Source organism: Octopus bimaculoides, chromosome 6 (genome assembly GCF_001194135.2).
Source record: "Octopus bimaculoides isolate UCB-OBI-ISO-001 chromosome 6, ASM119413v2, whole genome shotgun sequence".
Taxonomy (NCBI): domain Eukaryota; kingdom Metazoa; phylum Mollusca; class Cephalopoda; order Octopoda; family Octopodidae; genus Octopus; species Octopus bimaculoides.
Genome location: NC_068986.1, coordinates 39,346,134 through 39,366,758, shown reverse-complemented (window position 1 = coordinate 39,366,758; position 20,625 = coordinate 39,346,134). Strand labels below are relative to the sequence as shown.

The window sequence follows — 20,625 nt, the reverse complement described above, 5'->3', positions numbered from 1 at the left end:
CTCTTCCTCCCATTCATTCTCTTTATTAAGCAATCTATCGTAGTGGCATCTCCAGACCTCTTTCTTTGCATCCTCATTTAGTGCAAGCGTACCATCATCCATGCGAACACATTTCTCTCCTACAACATCACTATTCTCTCTCCTACACTGTCTTGCAACACGAAATACCTCGAGTCTTTGGTCCTCACGGCGCAGAACATTGGCAAATCTTTTCCTATCTGCTTCCCCTCTGGCTAAATAAACCTGTCGCCTAGCCTCCCTTCTTATCCATAACAAATCATATTGATTTCAAATTTTCGGCACAAGGCCAGCAATTTCAGAGGAGAGAACAAATCGATTACATCAACCCCCAGCACTTATCTGGTATCTATTTTATCAACCCTGAAAGGATGAAAGACAAAATCGACCACAGTGGAATTTGAACTCAGAATGTAAAATTGGACATAATGCTGCTAAACATTTTGCTCAGAATGCTAACAATTCTGCCAGCTCACTACCTTCAAAATACGAGGTCGTATCAAAAAGTTCCCAGACTAGTTTTTGTAGTGCACCAACAGATGGCAGCACTTGGTTGCATGCACAGTGAGAGCCAGCAGTGACCTTCATGAAGCAGTGTGCTGAGTGATATCTCTGTGTTTACTTTGCAATTTGTGTTTTTCTGATCATGTGTATGCCGTAGTCTGCCATTTTGTCATGAACAGGAACAAAGAACCAACATGAAATTTTGTGTTAAACTTGGGAAGTCTGCTACAGAGATATTGAGCATACTTTGGCAAGCTTAGAGCAACAAGGCAATGGGTCGTATGCAATGTTTTGAGTGGCCCAGGTGCTTCAAAAGTGGAAAAACATCCCTGGAAGACAATGAGTAATCTGGAGGATCTGCCAAAAGACCTGCATTGACAATTTGTTCCCCAGGGCCAAACTGTCAATTGAGAGTTTGACTGTGACGTTTTGAAGTGTCTGAGGGAAGACATTTGGCAAAAGTAACTGGATCTGTAGAGTGTGAAGAACTGGATTCTTCTCAATGAGAATGCACCCTGTTACCAAGCTCTCCTCACTCATGAGTTTCTCACCAAACAACATGGTATTGCTTCTGCACCCACCCTATTCACCTGGTTTAGCATCTGTGTACTTTCATCTCTTCCCCAAAATGAAAATGCGGCTCAAAGGTCGCTGTTTTAACACCATTGTCAAGATCCAGGGCAAATCGCAGAAGGTTCTTGACTCACTTACTGAAAATGACTCCCTGGCTGGATTCCAAAAGTGACAGGAATGCTAGGACCAGTGTATTGTAGTGTGAGGTAACTATTTTGAAGGAGATGATATTAAAACTTAAGTAAATAAGTTATTTTTTTATTAAACATAACTAGTCCGGGAACCTTTCTATTACCACCTTGTAAATCATAGTACGACAGAAGCAGCAAATTTTTTACACTGAATGCTCTGGTGTATTCAGCAGCACCTACATTTTTGATAGATAAATAAATAAATATAATAACACAGGTGAGAGGAACTATTTCTCTTTTCCCAAGTTTGTGACCTTGTATGAAATTTTGGAAATCAATATTGTATCTAGCACTACCAGTTTGCTACAAACCCATTGATATATTATAAAATAAGTTGTGAACAACTTTCAATCAACACTGTTTTTTTACTACCATTCCTTTTGATATCAAGTAATTCAATACAAATTTGGCAGAGATTGTATAGGACATGGAAATGCTACTGTGTGATGGTCATTGGGTCATTGATGTGTACTTATTTTGTTTTATTTTTTATGTAGCCTATCTTGTTTTTGATTTTTGGTGCATCTTTTGTTTTGATTTTGTTTATAATAATTAAGGTAGTCAATGCAGTTAATAAAGAGTATATTGATCAAAAAGTGTTGTTATAGTAACAATTGTCGTTAATCTGTGGTCAGCTGATAGAGTTATTAATTACTTAGTTGCTATTTCTGTCTTGCTTTTAGCTATTAATAACTTATTGTATCAGGATGGCAGACACATTCAAAAGTAGTGTGTTTTACTATAAACAACATCACAAACTAAATTTGAGAACGCTGTGGTGGTAGTGGTGGGGATGGGGGAGGAGCAGGATAACAACTGCATTGGTTGCATGTTGCAAAGATAACTTATCTTGATATGAACATGTATTAGGGTAACTGAGTTGAGCAAAGGGCAGGCAATAATGATAGTGGAATCTGTTCCCAACAGAATTGGACGATAGGGAAACAGGCTTTGTGGGGGAGGGGAGAAAATAATGTTAGATTAGAAGGGACAAATTTATAGTTCAACTCATACACCTGTGCTTATATAGCCATGCCTGTACGTGTATCGTGTGTGTGTGTGTCTTCAAGTATAGCCTTCAAGTGTAGCCTTTGTGAATGAAATTTCATTCATTAGAAACTGTATGGAAGCCTGTCTACTCTCTCTCTCTCTCTCTCTCCATACACACACACACACATATATAAGTATGGTCGTGTGGCTAAGAAGTTCACTTCAGAACCATAATGAGAGTTTGGTACCACTGTGTGAATACTATCAACTGGCGTTCTGTTCTATAGCCATAGTATGAGAGCAATACCTTGTGAGTAAAAATGATTGACAGAAACCAAAGAAGCCTGTTGTGTGCAAGTGTTTAAATGTTTGTATGAGTGAGTGATTGTTTCCCTTGTTTTCATGTGTTCACTCACAAAAGGCTTTGGTTGACCTGGGACTCCTTTAGAAGACTGTTGCCCGAAATGTCATGCAGTGAGACTGAACCTGGAACCAAGTGTTTTACAAAGTGAGCTTCTTAACCACACAGTCATGCCTGCACCTATACACATAAAGGTTAAAAGCAAAATGACTGATCATTTATACATAAACATAATTACATAAGTGTTACATAGAAATGTACATAAATACATCAATGTTAAATTTTGTGTGTGTGTGTTTGATACAAAAACTTGATAAATTAGTAACAGAGCTGCCACAGAGTTTTTAGCAATTGTATCAAAAGCTTAGTCCAAAATGTACCAAATCAAAAAAACTATGTTGAATACTAAAAAATTAATCAAACTTGCCTCAAATTCTAAGACTGCTTTACTTTCATTTGTATGATGATATTTATCTCATCTTGTTTAACAGGTTTTCAGACAGGGTCCTCATAATACAGTCACTGTTTGCTACTGGTCCTTTTGTATATAAAAGTGTACTGATATTAGAGGTTTGTCAGTGAATAGCAATTGTTTACTTCAATATTATATGGAAGAGAAAATATCAACAGCAGAAGTTAAAAGATGTACAACTTGTCAATTCCAATTACATGCAGTAAATAGCCTTTGATATGCGAATTTGATGATTTACATTGTATTTTGATTTTTATGAATGAGAGGGCTTAGTGAGCCTAAAGTGCTTTGAACTCACTAAGGTTGAATATGAGTTAATTAAAACAGATCAATTAACCCTTTAGCATTTAAACCAGCCATGTCCAGCCCAAATATTCTACATGTTTTACATTCAAACTGACCATATCTGGCCTCTCACACCTATCCTGCATTGACATTCTAAAAGTAAACAGTCAGATGCAGGCATGGCTGTGTGGTAAGAAGCTTGCTTTCCAACCACATGGTTCTGGATTCAGTCCCACTGTTTTCTACTATAGCCTTGAGCTGACTAAAGCCTTGTGAGTGGATTTGGCAGATGGAAACTGAAAGAAACTTATCATATGTATGTATGTGTATGTGTGTGTATATATAGGCGCAGGAGTGGCTGTGTGGTAAGTAACTTGCTTACCAATCCCACATAGTTCTGGGTTCAGTCCCACTGCGTGGCACCTTGGGCAAGTGTCTTCTATTATAGCCTTGGGCCGACCAAGGCCTTGTGAGTGGATTTGGTAGAGGGAAACTGAAAGAAGCCCGTCGTATATATGTATATATATATATGTATATATATATATATGTGTGTGTATATGTTTGTGTGTCTGTGTTTGTCCCTCCAACATCGCTTGACAACCAATGCTGGTGTGTTTATATCCCCGTAACTTAGCGGTTCGGCAAAAGAGACCGATAGAATAAGTACTAGGCTTACAAAGAATAAGTCCTAGGGTCGATTTGCTCGACTAAAGGCGGTGCTCCAGCATGGCCACAGTCAAATGACTAAAACAAATAAAAGAGTAAAAAGAGTATATATATATGTGTGTGTATGTATGTATATATTTATGTGAGTGTCTTTGTGTCTGTGTTTGTCCCTCTACCATCTCTTGACAACCAATGTTAGAGTGTTTATATCCCTGTAACTTAGCAGTTTGGCAAAAAGAGACCGATAGAATAAGTACTAGGCTTACAAAAAATAAGACCTGTGGTCGATTTCGTTGACTAAAGATCTCTTTAAGGCAGTGCTCCAGCATGACTGCAGTCAAATGACTGAAGCAAGTAAAAGAATAAAAGAATAGTGACATCATCAAAAACTTCAAAGCTATATGATAATGCATGATTAATTCAAAACAATTTGAATAAAAAAGCATTACATTTGAGAGAGTAATCTGAATGCTAAAGGGTTAAAACAAATTGAACTGTTGAGTGTAATGGAGTTCATTCCTGCACTCTTCATGAGAAGTACTATAACAAAAATTTTCTAGATTATTTTTCTAATACTGGCTGGTAGCGCAGCTAGTAAAGCAAGGAGATGCAGTCTGTCCTGAGTGACAGACACTTTTGTGGAAACAACATCTTTGAGTCTGCTGTGCTGCCGTATACGCTGTTATAGACTTGGAGGCCTGGGGACATTGGAACACTCAAAGGTTACCCTGAGCTGTGTAAACTCTAACTATGTCCCTGGTATTGATGGTGCTTTTTGTAATGTTAAATCTTTCCACTTCTTATTGATCTACTCATAATGCAGTTCTGATATCATGTGCAGAAATTTTATTGCAAATAATGTAATAGACTGTGATGTTTCATGAATGACAATTTCTGAGTTGAAAATTTTTACTAAGTTCAAGTTATCAAATATTTCATGCAAAAGAAATCGTTGTAATATTTGCTTTGTAAGATTAACATAAAAGTTCAATATTTTAATTTGAAAATTGTGTACTTCTTTTGAGAACATTTTATTGTATTCTCTAGGTAGGTATTTTCTACAATGTTTGAAAAGTATCATAAGAAATGCTTGCTTTGAAACATCTAAACATGTATCCGTGTGTATATGAGAGAGAGAGTGGGGAGAGAGAGAAAGAGAGAGAGGGGGGGGGGACTGGTAATAAATGTTCTGCAGAAAGCAAAACAAAATATACTCTAATATTATGCTTGACTGTAAGGTGGTGAGCTGGCAGACTTGTTAGCATGCCAGGCAAAATGCTTAGTGACATTTTGTTCGTCTTTATGTTCTGAGTTCAAATTCTGCTGAGGTTGACTTTGCCTTTCCTCTTTTGGGGGTTAGTAAAATAAGTATCAGTTGAGCACTTGGGTTAGTTTAATTCACTTAGCCCCCTCCTCTAAAATTGCTGGCCCTGTGCCAAAAATTGTAACCAATATTATGCTTGACTATAAGGCAGTGAGCTGACAGAATCATTAGCATGCCATGCAAAATACTTTCTGGTATTCCATCCATCTTCGCATTCTGAGTCCAAATTAAACTGAGTCAACTTTGTCTCTCATCCTCTCAGAGTTGAACACTGGGGTCGACGTAATCAACTATTCCCCTCCGCCAAAATTTCAGGCCTTATACCTACAGTTGAGACTATTATGCTCGACCATTCATATAAAATATAGGAAATTGCGAAGACATATCAGCCTTTCAGTGTTGTACAAATGGACCAAAAAGTAGTTTAAAGTACCAATGAGGTACAAATGCACCAAAAAGAGAAAGCCTGATGTTAGTGGGAGTATTAAGTTAGTCATGTCATGGGCCAATACTGGCTGAAACCTATCCAAGTATCTAAGAATAGAGAAAGTACATCTGTCAAAGAAAAAGTTTATCTAAAATAAGTACAATAAATTTTACCAACTTATAGCTATATGCATATCACTGCAATGCCTACAAAGAAAAAATCTTTCTTTCTACAATTGGCATCTGAAAAATCATTAATGAACTCCTCAAACTTGTAAGCAAAAATGGCATAGGCATATGTAAATGTATACAATTGCATTATATACATTGTTGTAGATGAAAAGAAAAGAGTTGTTTTCTTTGACATATCAAAAGATATATGTGTGTGCGTGTATGTATGTATGTATGTATGTATGTATGTGTATATATATGCATACATATATATCTTTTGATATATGTGTATATATATATGTGTGTGTGTGTGTGTGTATTGCACTTATAAAAAATATCGGGCTTCTACCAATTCAGTGAGAAATGTTCAGATAAAATGTTAATAGAGATATTGAGTTAAAAAAATCTTTTTAGTGAATGAGATTCCTTAGTTTTTGTGGTTGTGGAATGAATTATTTCATGTAAATATGCATATGTGTGTGTGTGTGTGTGTGTGTGTTTGCATGTTGTGGGAATGTTTTAGTTAAATGTGTATAGAAAAAAATTCAATTTTGGTGCACAAGATAAATTTAGGAGATGCTTGAAAGAACTGTTCTAACGAGGGGGCTCGTTAGTAACTGAGCATAGTAGTAATAATCACTGTACTTGGTTAGGAAGGCAGATTGGCTTTTCTATAAAAGTGGTGATAACAGCTTTGTCTCTTTGTATTGGGTAAGTGATATTTAGCTCTGGGCCAGCTCAGCCCTGGGCTAAATCTTCAGTTGACAACACAGTTTTCTGATTGACATAATCGAAAAGCAGGATTGCCAATCAGAAAACTGGATTGCCAACTGAACTTAAATTGACTCTGTGCCAGCTTATGTAGTGGAGTTATGTGGGTGATTTAATGACATGGTCAAAAGAATTCACATTAAACCAGATTGCCTGCTTCCAGCATAGATCAATTGAGTTGACATGTGAAACAAAGAGAAAATTAACCAAGATCCATTGTAGGCAAGTAGACATTTCTTTAAGGCTTCCTGTTACAAACCATGTCATCTTTAGAATACTCCTTTTGGTATCAAGGAGGCACAGAAAGTTTAGCATTTCATATGTCTATGTTGTTATTTGCTAATTCTTTATCAGTAGTGCTCATTCCATGAGTTATCTCTCCTCTGAACTGTTAGTGACCATCAAAAGCAACATTAAATGTATTGTTTAAAGATCATTTATGTGAGATACTAAGGAGCTCTTCCAGTGGGACTGAAAACAGAATTATGTAGTTGGGAAATAAACTATTTACAACCCAACCATGTCTGAACTTATATAATATAAGCAGAGGCATGACTGTGTGGTAAGAAGCTGACTTTCCAACCACATGGTTCTGGGTTCTGGGTACAGTCCCACTGTGTGGTACTTTGGGAAAGTGTCTTCTACTATAGCCTTGGGCTGACCAAAGCTTTGTGGATGGATTTGGTAGACAAAAACTGAAAGAAGCCTGCCATGTATGTGTGTGTGTGTGTATGTGAGTGTGTGTGTGTGTGTGTGTGTGTGTGTGTGTGTGTGTGTGCGTGCGCGCGCGCTTGTGTGTCGTATCTGTATCTGTGCCCCCCCTCCAGTTGACAACAAATGTTGGTATGTTTACATCACTGTAACTTAACAGTTCAGTAAAAGAGACTGATAGAATATATGCCAGGTTTAAACCTCATTTGTGTTCTTTTTTATACATATATACATACATACATGTACGCACACTCACTCACACATACATAAATAACACACACACAAACACACATATATTTATGTATGCACAAACTACATACATACACACATACATACATACACACATACATACATACATACACACATATACCTTAATATTGTGTGAACTGAGATCTGCATTGACAGGCCCCTGATATTTAAAACAGACTGTTTACATGGTATGTAAATTAATATCCCCAGTTTTCTGTAGCTACTATAATTCTTCAGTATATAAACAGACTGGTTGATTGTTTCTCTGGAATTGGTCAAATTGATGTAGACACCTCTTCTGAGAATCCAATGATATTCAAAAATCAATTAAAGTTGTTCATCATTATTTCAATCCACAGAGAAAAAGCTAAATTAGCCCTGTTTATAAAGGTACTATATAAGTTATACATATATATCATCATCATCATCATCATGTTAACAATCTCATACACAACCATTGAATAAATAAATATATGTGTGTATGTATGTGTGTGTAATGAGATGGGCATGTGTGTTGTATATCAATCTTTCTCTTTTTCTCTCCCTCTCTCTCTTGCTCTCTATGTATATATTTGTGTATGTATGTGTATATATGAAATGCTTATCTATATATATATATATATATATATATATATATATATATATATATATATATATATATATATATATATACACACACACACACACACACACACACACACACACACATGCTTTAGAACAGAATTTTCAATCAGAATAATTAAGTTGAAGCTATTAAGAGAACTGGCAGCTGCAACAGATTCGAAAGGGTTAATGAATTTTCAATAAGATTTACACTTAGAATGGTTATTATGCAATAACCATTTGAAATACAGGCTGAAGGTGTGAACTTGAAAAACCCTATCTTCTTAGATTGGGATGTCTAATTACCAAAGTCATTCTTCTGTTAAACTATTTTGGCAGTTCTAACGAATGCTCTTAAATGAGGAAATATTTGTTGGGATATTATACCAGTATTCAACGTGGAAATTTTCAGCTTCATTATTTTGTTCATTAGGTTGTTATGCCTTTCCATCATCTTTTATATCCCTATCAATTAATTAAATGTGATAATTTTAATGAAATTTGAATTTCAAGTAATTTTTTTAGATTTATTTTCCACTTTTATATGTTATTATTATTATTATTATTATTATTATTTCTCTCTTTCCAAATCATCATCATCATCATCATCATCATCATCATTATTATTTCTCTATTTCAGAAAACTGATTGATGCTGATGTATTTTCCAAGTCAGATCCTAGTAAGTATGAGTTTTCTTTGTCGCTACTGTTACCTTTATCATCACATTGCCTCTGTAATTAACTATATACTGTAATTTAACATCTTCATCACCAACAGCATCTTGTCCTTAGCCAATGGCATATAATCCTTTGACATTGGACATATCTACAAGCTCAGCCATATTTAGCAATCATCTGATTAAAGGGTGGGACTCTTATCCATATGAAATGCTGCATGGAAACAGAATAGATCTTCTCTCCTTATTAATAATAAGTACAACATGTAGCATGTCTGCATTCTTTACTGCACATACTATATTTTGTCATTGTCATATATCATACACATGCAGTTCATTGATGACATTATAACAAAAGTCTTTTCAATTAAGTGTGAGTTCTTCAGCTGTTTTGCCACTCCTGTTCAACCAGGTTGTGATGTTGTCCAGCCATTGCGTTCCTTATCTGCTTCTTGATCTACTACCCTCTACTCTTCCTTCCATGATAATGTTTTCCCGGACCTCTGCTTCTTTGGATATAGCCATGATAGATGAGCTTTTGGATTTTTCACAATGCTCAGGAGTTGGTCATCTTTCACCTAATTGTAACACCCATTCATTTGTCCCATAGTCCTTGTAAAAGACTCATAACATTCTCCTATACACCTACATTTCAAATGCATTGATTATGTAAATTACTATTTTTATATAAATGTTTTACTACTACTACTACTACTACTACTACTACTACTACTACTAATAATAATAATAATAATAATAATACTGCAGTAGGAACACTCCCATGGTGGTGATAGTGGTGGTGACAGTAGTAGTAGTAGTAGTAGTAGTAGTAGTTTTAAGTAGAAACTAGCTGTCATTCTGGATCATAATCCAGACTTTTAGGAAAATTATTCAGCTGTTCTTTCCCCACTCTTCACTCACCCAACACAAAATTATTATTCTTGTTGCTGTTGTTGTTATTGTTGTTGTCTGTATATATGTATGTTTATTCATTTAAACCATTTTTTTGGGGGGGGTGGTTGTCTTAGTACTTTTTCTTCCTCTTTGCCAAGCCAGCTGACGTGTATCAAAATATTGATTGTATTTGATTATGAAATATTACTATATTATTTCATCAACAACAACAACAACAACAAAATCAACAACAATAATAATAATAACCAAAATCAGATTTTTTAAAAACAAAATAAATGAATATTTAAAAGAGAAACATTAGAAGTCAAATGTTTTTAATTCATATTAAATTGTCATTATTTTTCATACTTATTACCAATTAATCTATTTAACTGGAGTGTGCAACACTTTTCAGTTTGAGTAGCTTTGGCATTAAGCACAGTATTTCTCTAAATGCTCCTGAATCACACCCCATCTCCTACCAAGCTCCCCCACCCACTTCCAACAGATCCTTCTCACAGTTACAACTACTGTGAGCCAAGTCAATGATATCACACCATTGATCATTGCAATCTTTTGCCTTCTTCTTTCATGTTCTTCCTTAGTTTCATTCATCATGTTTGTGATAAAACTGTTTATCAAACACAGGTACATGGAAAACAAAAAAAGAAACGTGTACCTCATACTGGTATGTGTTTCCTATAAAATATTTAAGTGTAAAGGTGTGGCTGTATGGTAAGAAGTTTGCTTCTCAACTCCACAGTTCTGGGTTCAACCCCACTACTTGGGTATCTTGGACATCCATTTTTCCATGCTTGCATGAGTCAGATAGAATTTCTTGAAACTGACTTCCAACAATTGGATGCTCTTCCTGGTAGCAACCCTTACCTTTTGGCAAGTAAGGTGATATTTTCCTATGGCTGGACATGTTATGGAAAATTGGAAATGAAGGACACTACTTGTATGGCAAAAACTCTTGTTTTACACCTATTGCACAGTGTCAAGACAAGGAGACATAAACACATGCATACACACACATATGTGCATACAATGGGCTTCCTTCAGTTTTCATCTATCAAATCCACTCACAAGGCTTTGGTCAGCCCAAAGTGCTACATAATGGGATTGAACCTGAAACCATGTGGTTGGGAAGCAAACTTCTTCTTAACCACACAAACATGCTTCATCATCATCCACATTATTTCAACATATATTTTCCTTTAATATTATAAGATGGATTAAAGCAGCAAGCAGGCAGAATCGTTAGCATGCCATACAAAATACTTAGCAGCATTTCTTCCATCTTTGCATTCTGAGTTCAAATTCCACCAAGGTCAAATCTGCCTTTCATCCTTTTGGGGTCAATAAAATAAATACCAGTTGAGCACTGGGGCTGATGTAATTGATTTACCCTCACCCCCAAACTTACTGTCCTTGTGCCAAAATTTGAAATCAATGTTATAAGATGGATGGATCTTCTGTACAGCATATAATTACTCTTCTTAGTCCTGATTCAGGTCATTTCTGAGATTTAATGTCTAGGAATCTGATCCTCAATATATTTTCCTTGTCTTCTATGAACACGATGGAAGTATTTCATGAAATGAATAAACAACAAAATACAATTGAGTTTATTGAAAAGAGGAATAAGATGTAATGTGCATGAGAGAATACTGCCCTGGTACGATCATGTTATGTGTATGGAAGATGTTAGTCGTATAATGAAATATCAAGGAAGCTCTCCAAGTGTACAGAAGCTATGGAAAAGAGTTACCTGGGAAGACTTGGGATAAGGGGATGAAGACTGATGTCAAGATATTGAACCTTACGAAGAATTTGATAAAGGACCATAAAGAATGGAAATGCATGGTGCTGGGGAAGACCTGACTAATTGTATAAGTGTGGAAATACAAACATTAAAATGGGAGCAATGATAGAAACTGAGAGTATAATATATTTGCATTTGTATCTGTTACTCATCATTGTCTTGTTCAGTTTCCAACTACTTCTCCCATCTTATTTCCCTATCATTCATCCTTTCTTCTAATTATATTTCATTACACAGGCACGACACATAGGCAGTATGGTGTCTGTGTATTGAATGATAGAATTGGACCAGTCCGTATTCAACCCCCCTCTACAACTGCCCTTATCACTCTACCTCTCTCCCATCATGATGCCTCTATAATGAGGGATAACACCAGATCCGTCTTTTCTGTTACTACTACTATTCCTGCTACTATTGCCACCACTACTAATGTTCGCACCACAACCTCTACTTAGGTAAACTGAGATGTTAAATTATGTATTACCACATCTACCAACACACTAAGTAAGGTTAACCAGTATGCTACCCTGAAGTGGGCATGCTTTAAACACTCTACCTTCACCTTTCTGTACTACTGTCCATTTCTCCCTCTCCCTCAATCCACTCTTATTGACATTGTCACTCTCTTATCATTACTTATCACTATCATTATCCAACATTCTCTTTCTCTTACCATCATCTGTCTATTGCTATCCATCAGTCTCTCTCTCACATCGCTCTGTAGCCTGACACTCATTGCTAATATACATCAATCACTCTCCCAACACACTCTTTCACTTCTACTAATTCTTTGTCCATCACCCTTCCTCTCTTTTTCACTATCTTCTCTCTCATCACACTACTTTTGTTATGTTTCTATTCAGCCCACTTACCATTAACAACACAGTACCTGCCATCAGTGTTTCTCTGCTATTACTCACTCCTCTACCACTCCCACAAGTCTATTACTTTGTTTCTCTCATCATACTTTCTCTTCTTTCATTGTCTTTGTTTCAATCTTCTTCTGTCATTGCTCTCTCTCTCTCTCTCTCTCTCTCTCTCTCTCTCTCTCTCTCTCTCTCTCTCTCTCTCTCTCTCCCTCTCTCTCTCCCCTCCCCCCTCTCTCTCCAATGAATGAAGACAATGCAGAATTGTGACGACACTAATTTTGCAGGGGACACGACAACCTCTCTAGTAAAGTGGACATAAAATGGTGATGCTGATGTTGTATACATAATTTTTTTTTTTCAGTAACATGATGAGAGTGTAGCATCAATTAGCAACATATATGTAACATATATATCTAATATGTGACCATTAATTTGTAATTATGTTCTCAGTTAAGATATATGTATTTCAATCAGAAGTGGCTGGAGACTGTCTGCTTTTCATATCTTTTTAAATGTTTTTCCTTTATTTTATTTTATTTATTTATTTATTAATTTATTGCAAGCCTCTTCCTTTACAGTAATTAAGACAATAAATAAAGGTTAAAGCAATATTGGGCAAATTTGAACATGGTGTGTTATTTAATGACTGTTTCCAGTTAATATTCAGTAACAAAATGGCAATGTTCCAGTGCTATATTATGTTAGCAGATGGTGAAGTTGCTTAATTTAAATGCCATAATATAATGTAGCAATAAATTTACGCTCGAATTTACTTACTACAACAGAACCAACAGAAGGCAATCTATGTAAAGCATTTTATTTCTAAGTAGTAATTATTGTTGTTTAACTACATACAGGTCAGCCCTGATAGAGTAGACATGGTCAAATATATTCATACCATGGCTATCTTATTTTGTTTTGTTTTGTTTCACTTTTTTACTTTTTTTTTTTACAGTACCACATTATCCAATGTGTTCTTTCTATTTTAAGACTAGAGTTTAGGTTGAGAAAGATTTGGTTGCTATTTTTAGCAAATTAAACAACCATTTAGAGGGTTGGCTTGATTCTAAAACAATACTTATCAGAAGTTCGTCATCCTCATCAATTGATCTAAAGAATGATTTATATAAAACAAAAACTGACAGGCATATACATGGCTGTATAGTTAAGAAGCTCATTTTGCAATCACATGATTTCAGGTTCAGTCCCATTGTGCATCACCTTAGGCAAGTATCTTTTACTGTGGCCCTGGTTGATCACTGCCTTGAGTGAATTCAATGGTTGGAAACTATACAGAAACTTGTTGTGTGTGTGTTTGCATATAGATATTTATGTGTATATTTATCACCCACCACCATATAGCAACTGGTGTTGTTTTGTCTATGTCTCTGTAACTTAGCAGTTTGGTAAAAGAGACTGATAGAATAAGTGCCAAACTTAAAATATGCACTGGTGTCAATTTGTTTGATTAAACCCTACAAGGAAGTGCCCCAGCATGGCCACAGTCCATTGACTAAAACAAGTAAAAGATTAACTGTTTCATCTCAGCAACCAGAATCAGGAATAAAATGACATACTCGAATCCTAGTGCCTTGATCCAGTTGAATCTCCATGTAACTTCAACCTCAGTCTCTTAACCCATTAGCATTTAGATTACTCTTTCAAATGTAATGTTTATTTATTCACATCACATTGCTTTGAGTTAATCATGGATTATCTCATAGCTATGAGATTTCAATGATGTGACTGTTTATTTTTCAAAAGACATTGTAGGGTAGATGTAAGAGGCCAAATCTGGTTGGTTCAAATATTATGCAGATAGAACATTTGAGCAAGATATGGCCAGTTTAAATGCTATTAGGTTAAGCTGTATTCAGTACTTTAGTACACTTTTCTGTCTAAAACTCTTCCAGAAAGTTTGATCTTTATTAACCAATGAAATTTAGATACCGTAAAACAGATTCATTATAATTAATGTCTTTACAACTATGGCAATTTCTACATTTCAATCTTTGAAATCTGGTTCCTCTCATAAACATTTGTCATAGGTCAAAAGAGGTAAAATATTGAATGTCAATCTCAGCAAGCATATATAAACACCAACATCAATGATAAAGGTTACATATGCAGAATTAGACAGACACCCATGAGTACACTTCAGAGCAGAAAATGCTATTGCTATAGACATGACTAATAAAATTTACATAAATTTGTGCAGAAACTGGGCAACACCTACAGATCAATGAAGAGAAAGATACAAACTCTGATAAGTAATCAAATTGTCACATGTATTTATTTTCACCTACAATCATGTTTACATACATATAGGCCACATTGACTTACGTATACACACACACACACACACACACATGTATATATATATATATATATATATATGTATATATATGTATATACACACACATACATATATGTATATATATGTATATACACACACATACATATATGTATATACACACACATACATATATGTATATATACATACACACACATACATATATATGCATACACACACACATATATATATGCACACACACACGCACATATATGCACACACACCTAAATACATACCTATGCAAATACTTACGTATGTGTATGTGTACACAACATTTATAAATACATTAACGACACATAATGGCCAAGTACATGGTACAAAAATCAAATTAATGAGGACAGCAAATTTGAAGAGAAGTGATACAACAGAAATTCAATTAAAATAGAACATCCTTACAAATGTTATGAATTATTACCTCTGACACGCCTATAGGAATAATTCTGTAAGCAACAGAATTAGCTAGAATTTACCATTATTTAACCTTCTTCTACAAAAAGTTTTATTTCCAATGGAAACGATTACAAATTTCTGTCAATGTTTAAAAGGCTTTTATTTTAGTTTTTGATTTTATTTCATTAATTTATAACATGAAAATGTGTTCCAGTTAATTTGTTATAAACCCTTCAGAATGTCCGTTAGGGATTGGGTACTCACTGTATATTAGGTGGGCAAATATGTTAGAACCTTAACAGGTATATTTAAATGTACTCACACCAGGGTTAATACACTTATTAACCTCAATATATTGGTTAGCTGTAATAATGTAAAATTTAACATCTCAGTTTATTTGAATGGAGAAGGTGGTGGTGGTGGTGGTGGCGGCGGTGGCAGCGGTGGCTGCTGCTGCTGCAACAGCTCTAACAGCAGCAAGCGAAGGCCTGTGGCTTAGTGATTGGCATATGCAGCTCACAATCATAAGGTTGTAAGTTCAATTCCAGGACCCCCATTGTGTCCTTGAGCAAGACACTTAATTTCACATTGCTCCAGTCCACTCAGCTGGCAAAAATGAGTTGTACCTGTATTTCAAAAGGTCAGCCTTGTCACATGTACTGTCATGCTGAATCTACCCAAGAACTACTTTAAGGGTACATATGTCTATAGAGTGCTCAACCACTTACACGTTCATTTTTACAAGCAGGCTGATCCATTGATAGGTGGTGGTTTTGGTGGTGCCAGCGGCAGCAGCAGCAGTAGTAGTAGTAGTAGTAGTAGTAGTAGTAGTAGTTTTTTTTAGTTCACTGTTCTCCATGTGTAATGGTTGGAAACCATTGATACAATGTAAAAATAAATTGACAAAAATTGATCTTAAAATTGTCTTCTTTTTTAGATCTTAAACATCCTCTATCTTGTTTTTGTACTGGTCCAATATTTACAGCTGAGATGCTGCAGATCACAGTCTTTATCCATTGGTAAACACAGTTTAGCATCATGAAAACAACAGTGTCAGTTCAATTGATTTCCCAGCTTCCATTTCCGTAAACTGCCATGTATACCAACGTTACTTTATTCTGAAAGACTTAGACTATGAATTAGATGTACTATGGTAGACATTCCATATCATTAGTCTCTTATTTTAGCAACCACCTTCATATATGCTATTATTCATTGCCCCAAGTGTTACATTGTCTTCATCATTATAAACATAGTTACTTTCTTTTGCAGTGTATAATCTTCATTTTACTTGTTTCATTTTTACTTTCGTTTTCACTTTCATTTTCACTTTCCTCAACTCTTATCTGTTGTCTATGTCTGCTTGTTGCTTCTAAATACAATCTTCAGTTTCTTCTTCCTTTATTCTTCTTGCATTCTATAGAATCTTTTGTATTCTTAGATTTTATTATTCATCAGATTAATGAAATTTCTGACATCATAAGGTCACTATAATTTTTCTAGTTATTTATACTAAACTGATTTCATGTTGAGTTGCACTATTAATCACACATTATTGCTTTCTTTAAGTTTATTAAAAGCTTGGAAAACCCATTAAGTTTTAAAGAATATAATAGAAAAATATTAGCTTGCTATAAGTTTTGCATTTTTCTCTTAATTCCTTTCATTAAAATTCTAAATGAAAATTATTTTCTGCATAAAACCTAAAGTTTCACAGAATTTTCTCATCAATTCTTGCCAATGAAACATTTTATGACACATTCTATAGAAGAAGAGATAACTGTGTAAAATATGGAAACGTTCCAACTGGAATGAATAATTTTAAAGGAGCTGAAGATTGGTCTGTTATTAATCCTGTAAATATCAAAGTTTGAGGGCTTAGCTTCTGAAGGTTCCGCTTTAGTATAATTAGAAGCAATAGATAACTGTTAAATTTAAAGAGATAAAAATTAACAGCAGAAATATTGCAATTATAATGAATATTGGAAGCACTCAGTTTTTAGGCTGAATGTGAAGATGCAAAATGAGTGTACATTACTTATTTGCTGTTCTAGTCTGTACTGTTAGTAAATTGTGACAGTAAATTAGAACACTTGGCAGTTACACATTAGTCTAACAAGTTTGTACATAGAAAGTTTCAGTTATATCTAGTATCATGTACATTACATTATTGAGTGCTTAGTTGTGTAAAGTTCATAGTCACTATATTTTTTAAGAAGCTCACTGGCTAATCACAACACCAAGCATTGTTTTTCTATATATCGCTGGCAGGGAGGTGAGTTGCTGCTCTCTAGCAGTCAAGTGTCCATCATTGATGAGACTAAGGAATGTATAAATCACATGATCTGGTTGTCTCAGCATTGGAGGTGGCATGGATTTATGTCTCCATTAGCGATATAAACAAGAGTGCATTTTGCACCAAAGCCAATATGAGAGTTTCTCTCATGTTATCTCCCACAGTATAGTTTGTTCTATATTTATCCCCATGTTTAAGTGGGGATAGATATTACCTCTCAGTATTAATACTGCCTTTGTTGCTAATATATATAGTTAATGGAATTCATTGTTCATGACTTTTTACTCTCGGTTTGTTGATAATCTAATGTTGTTTTAATATGCTTGGCTTGTGGTAGAGGTGAATAAGATGGACTCTTTTGGGTTAATATAGCCTTGATTCCTTGGGGTTTATGAGTGTTGTATGACAACTCAACTTTTTTGAGCCTAGATTAGTTAGAAAGTTGAATTTGTAATCATAAAATCATGTTTTTGATACCCAAGCCAAATAGAGTGTTGAGCTGTTGAGCAAAATACTTCATTTCTTGTTGCTCCAGTCCACTCAGCCAAAAATGAGTACCAGTGACACCTGGAGATTAATTCTATAACAGATTGACATCCCATTCAGTAAGGAATATCTTATTCTTAGTCACGTAAATGCCATAGAAACTGAGATAAACTCCAACTTAATGAGTCTTTTATGCTTGTGACAGATTTAAGACTTAAGATTTATTCCTCAGGATTATATGGGATATACAGTGAATCTGTAATAGTGTTATTGTATTGTTCCTATGTGTTATTAGTTAACTGCTAAAGGAAGAAAGAAGGAAAGAAAGCAGACATAATATGTGAAATACAACCAAATATTGAAGTTAACTGACCACCCATGAGCATCCAACAAGAAAGACTGATCTATATAGAACCCCCCCCCCCCTGGACATATGTATTAATTTCAAATTTTGACACAAGACCAGCAAGTTTTGGGGGCTGGGGTAAGTTTATTACATGACCCCCAGTACTCAAGTGGTACTTATTTTATCAACCCCATAGGATGAAAGGCAAAGTCGACCTCAGTGGAATTTGAACTCAGAATGTAAAGAAAGACAAAATGCTGCTAAGCATTTTGCCCAGTCTGCTAACAATTCTACTAGCTCACCTCCTTCCAGAGCCTATGAATATCAACCAAATTTCTCACCACAAACTAGATACAGTGGAGCAGTGGGATCATGTTAGTGGGACAAGGTGACTGTTGGTGCAACAAAAGTTTTGACACAAAATAATAATTGTTTAAGTGAAGTTAACAATCTTTGTGTGTTCTTGAATGGCTAGTATATGTGTCTTCCACACTGCAGTTGTTTTAGTTTCAACATATAATCTCAAAACAAGTCATTTGCCTAACAAATACACCTCTGTAAATAATAGTTTTCATCCATATAATATCACCATAATACTGGACAAATTTAAAAGTTCTAAAACCATCTGAATTTTATCAAAATGGCAATATGTGTACCTCCTTTTCAACTGTCTTAGCATCCTTCATAAGAAACACCGTTCTAACCTGCGATATTTCAAAATTAACATTAAAGTCATTTGTTGTTGCTTAGTGCCATGTTAGATGGATTCTGGTGGCTTGTGATGAAAGATATTCCAGGTGTAACCATCCTATTTTACTATTTTTACCATTGTATCTAGGACTACATTATCAAATGTAGATAAGTTATGATATGAGAAAGATTTTGCTGATAATTCCTGCTGGTTTAGTAACCACATAATTTTTTTTTTTTTTCCATATTGGATATGGACTATCAATAGCACTTTTAATCTGACTGTTATTAAAAAGGAACTTGAATATGTCAGTTTCAATAGTGATGCTTATTGATTAAATTGTGTATGTATCTCATTATCTAGAGCCCATTGTTTTGGTGGGGTAGGGTAAATTTTATAGTGAATGACTTTGAACAGAAGCATTAATAAAGCCAGTGAGTTGTAATACTATTTTCTTTAATAGTTTTCAGGTTAGCTATTGATGCTAAGGTGATTGATTATGTATAGTTTAGGAGTTCTAAAAAGGAAGGAAACTGGGTTATAGAAAAAAATATTATTGAATGTGTTCATTTTTTATGATGCATTGAATAACAGAGTGCATTTACATATTTCTGTTCTACTATATAAAATGTAAGACAAAAATGAACTCATTTCATTAGTGGCAAACTAGGGTTTCTGATAAACTTTATTCTTTTATTTTTTATCTGTTCTGTTGCATGTTTCAGTCATTAGACTGCAGCCATGCTGGGGCACTGCCTTAAAGCATTTTTGTTGAGCAAAACGACCCCAGTACATTTTTTTTTTAAAGCCTGGTACTTTTTCTATTGGTATCTTTTGTCAAACTGCTAAGTTACAGGGAAGTAAACATACCAACACTGGTTGTCAAGCTGTGGTGGAATTGTAAGAAAATCATGTAAAACTGAATCCCAGAACTCTTCAAACTAGCAGCTTTCTATCACTGCCAGGACTGACCTTTTTGAAGTGAAAAGAAAGCAAAACATTGGAAAACAATGTAAGGAACACAGGATTCAACAACAAAAACCATGCCTTCTACTGGCTCTTGCCATCTTTGTTCTTGCTTGTTTTGCTCGAATATTGGCCTTCTCACATGAAGGGATCACTCAGTCTGGAGGAAATTAATATTCTCAGACATGAGAAACAGCCACTGTCAATGATATATATGAAATGATGAAAGATTTGTCTGGTAACCCCCTTTCCATTTCAAAAACAATAGCATTGATATGTTATTTATGTAAAAAAACACTGAAAGTAAATATTGAAATGATGGATTTGCAGTAGAAAAGCTGAAAAACACTTATTTTGAACAATTGTAAATATGAAATGAGAACTATGACAAAGCTGCATCTGAAAGAAATTAGGTATAGATAATAAATTGCTGGAAAATTAGAAGTGTTTCTCTCTCTCTCTCTCTCTCTCTCTCTCTCTTTCTCTCTCTCTCTCTCTCTCTCTCTCTCTACA

General features: G+C 35.0%; 1 protein-coding gene across 2 annotated transcripts in view; it reads left to right on the top strand.

The window, feature by feature from the left end:
• The window catches only part of LOC106882052 (copine-8), a 263,320-nt gene that overhangs the window by 56,425 nt on the left and 186,270 nt on the right, over positions 1-20,625 (top strand). For both annotated transcript variants that reach the window (XM_052968690.1, XM_052968691.1), the window contains exon 2: positions 8,956-8,996. In XM_052968690.1, coding sequence (XP_052824650.1) covers positions 8,956-8,996 — 41 coding nt within the window. The remainder of the gene's footprint in view (positions 1-8,955; positions 8,997-20,625) is intronic.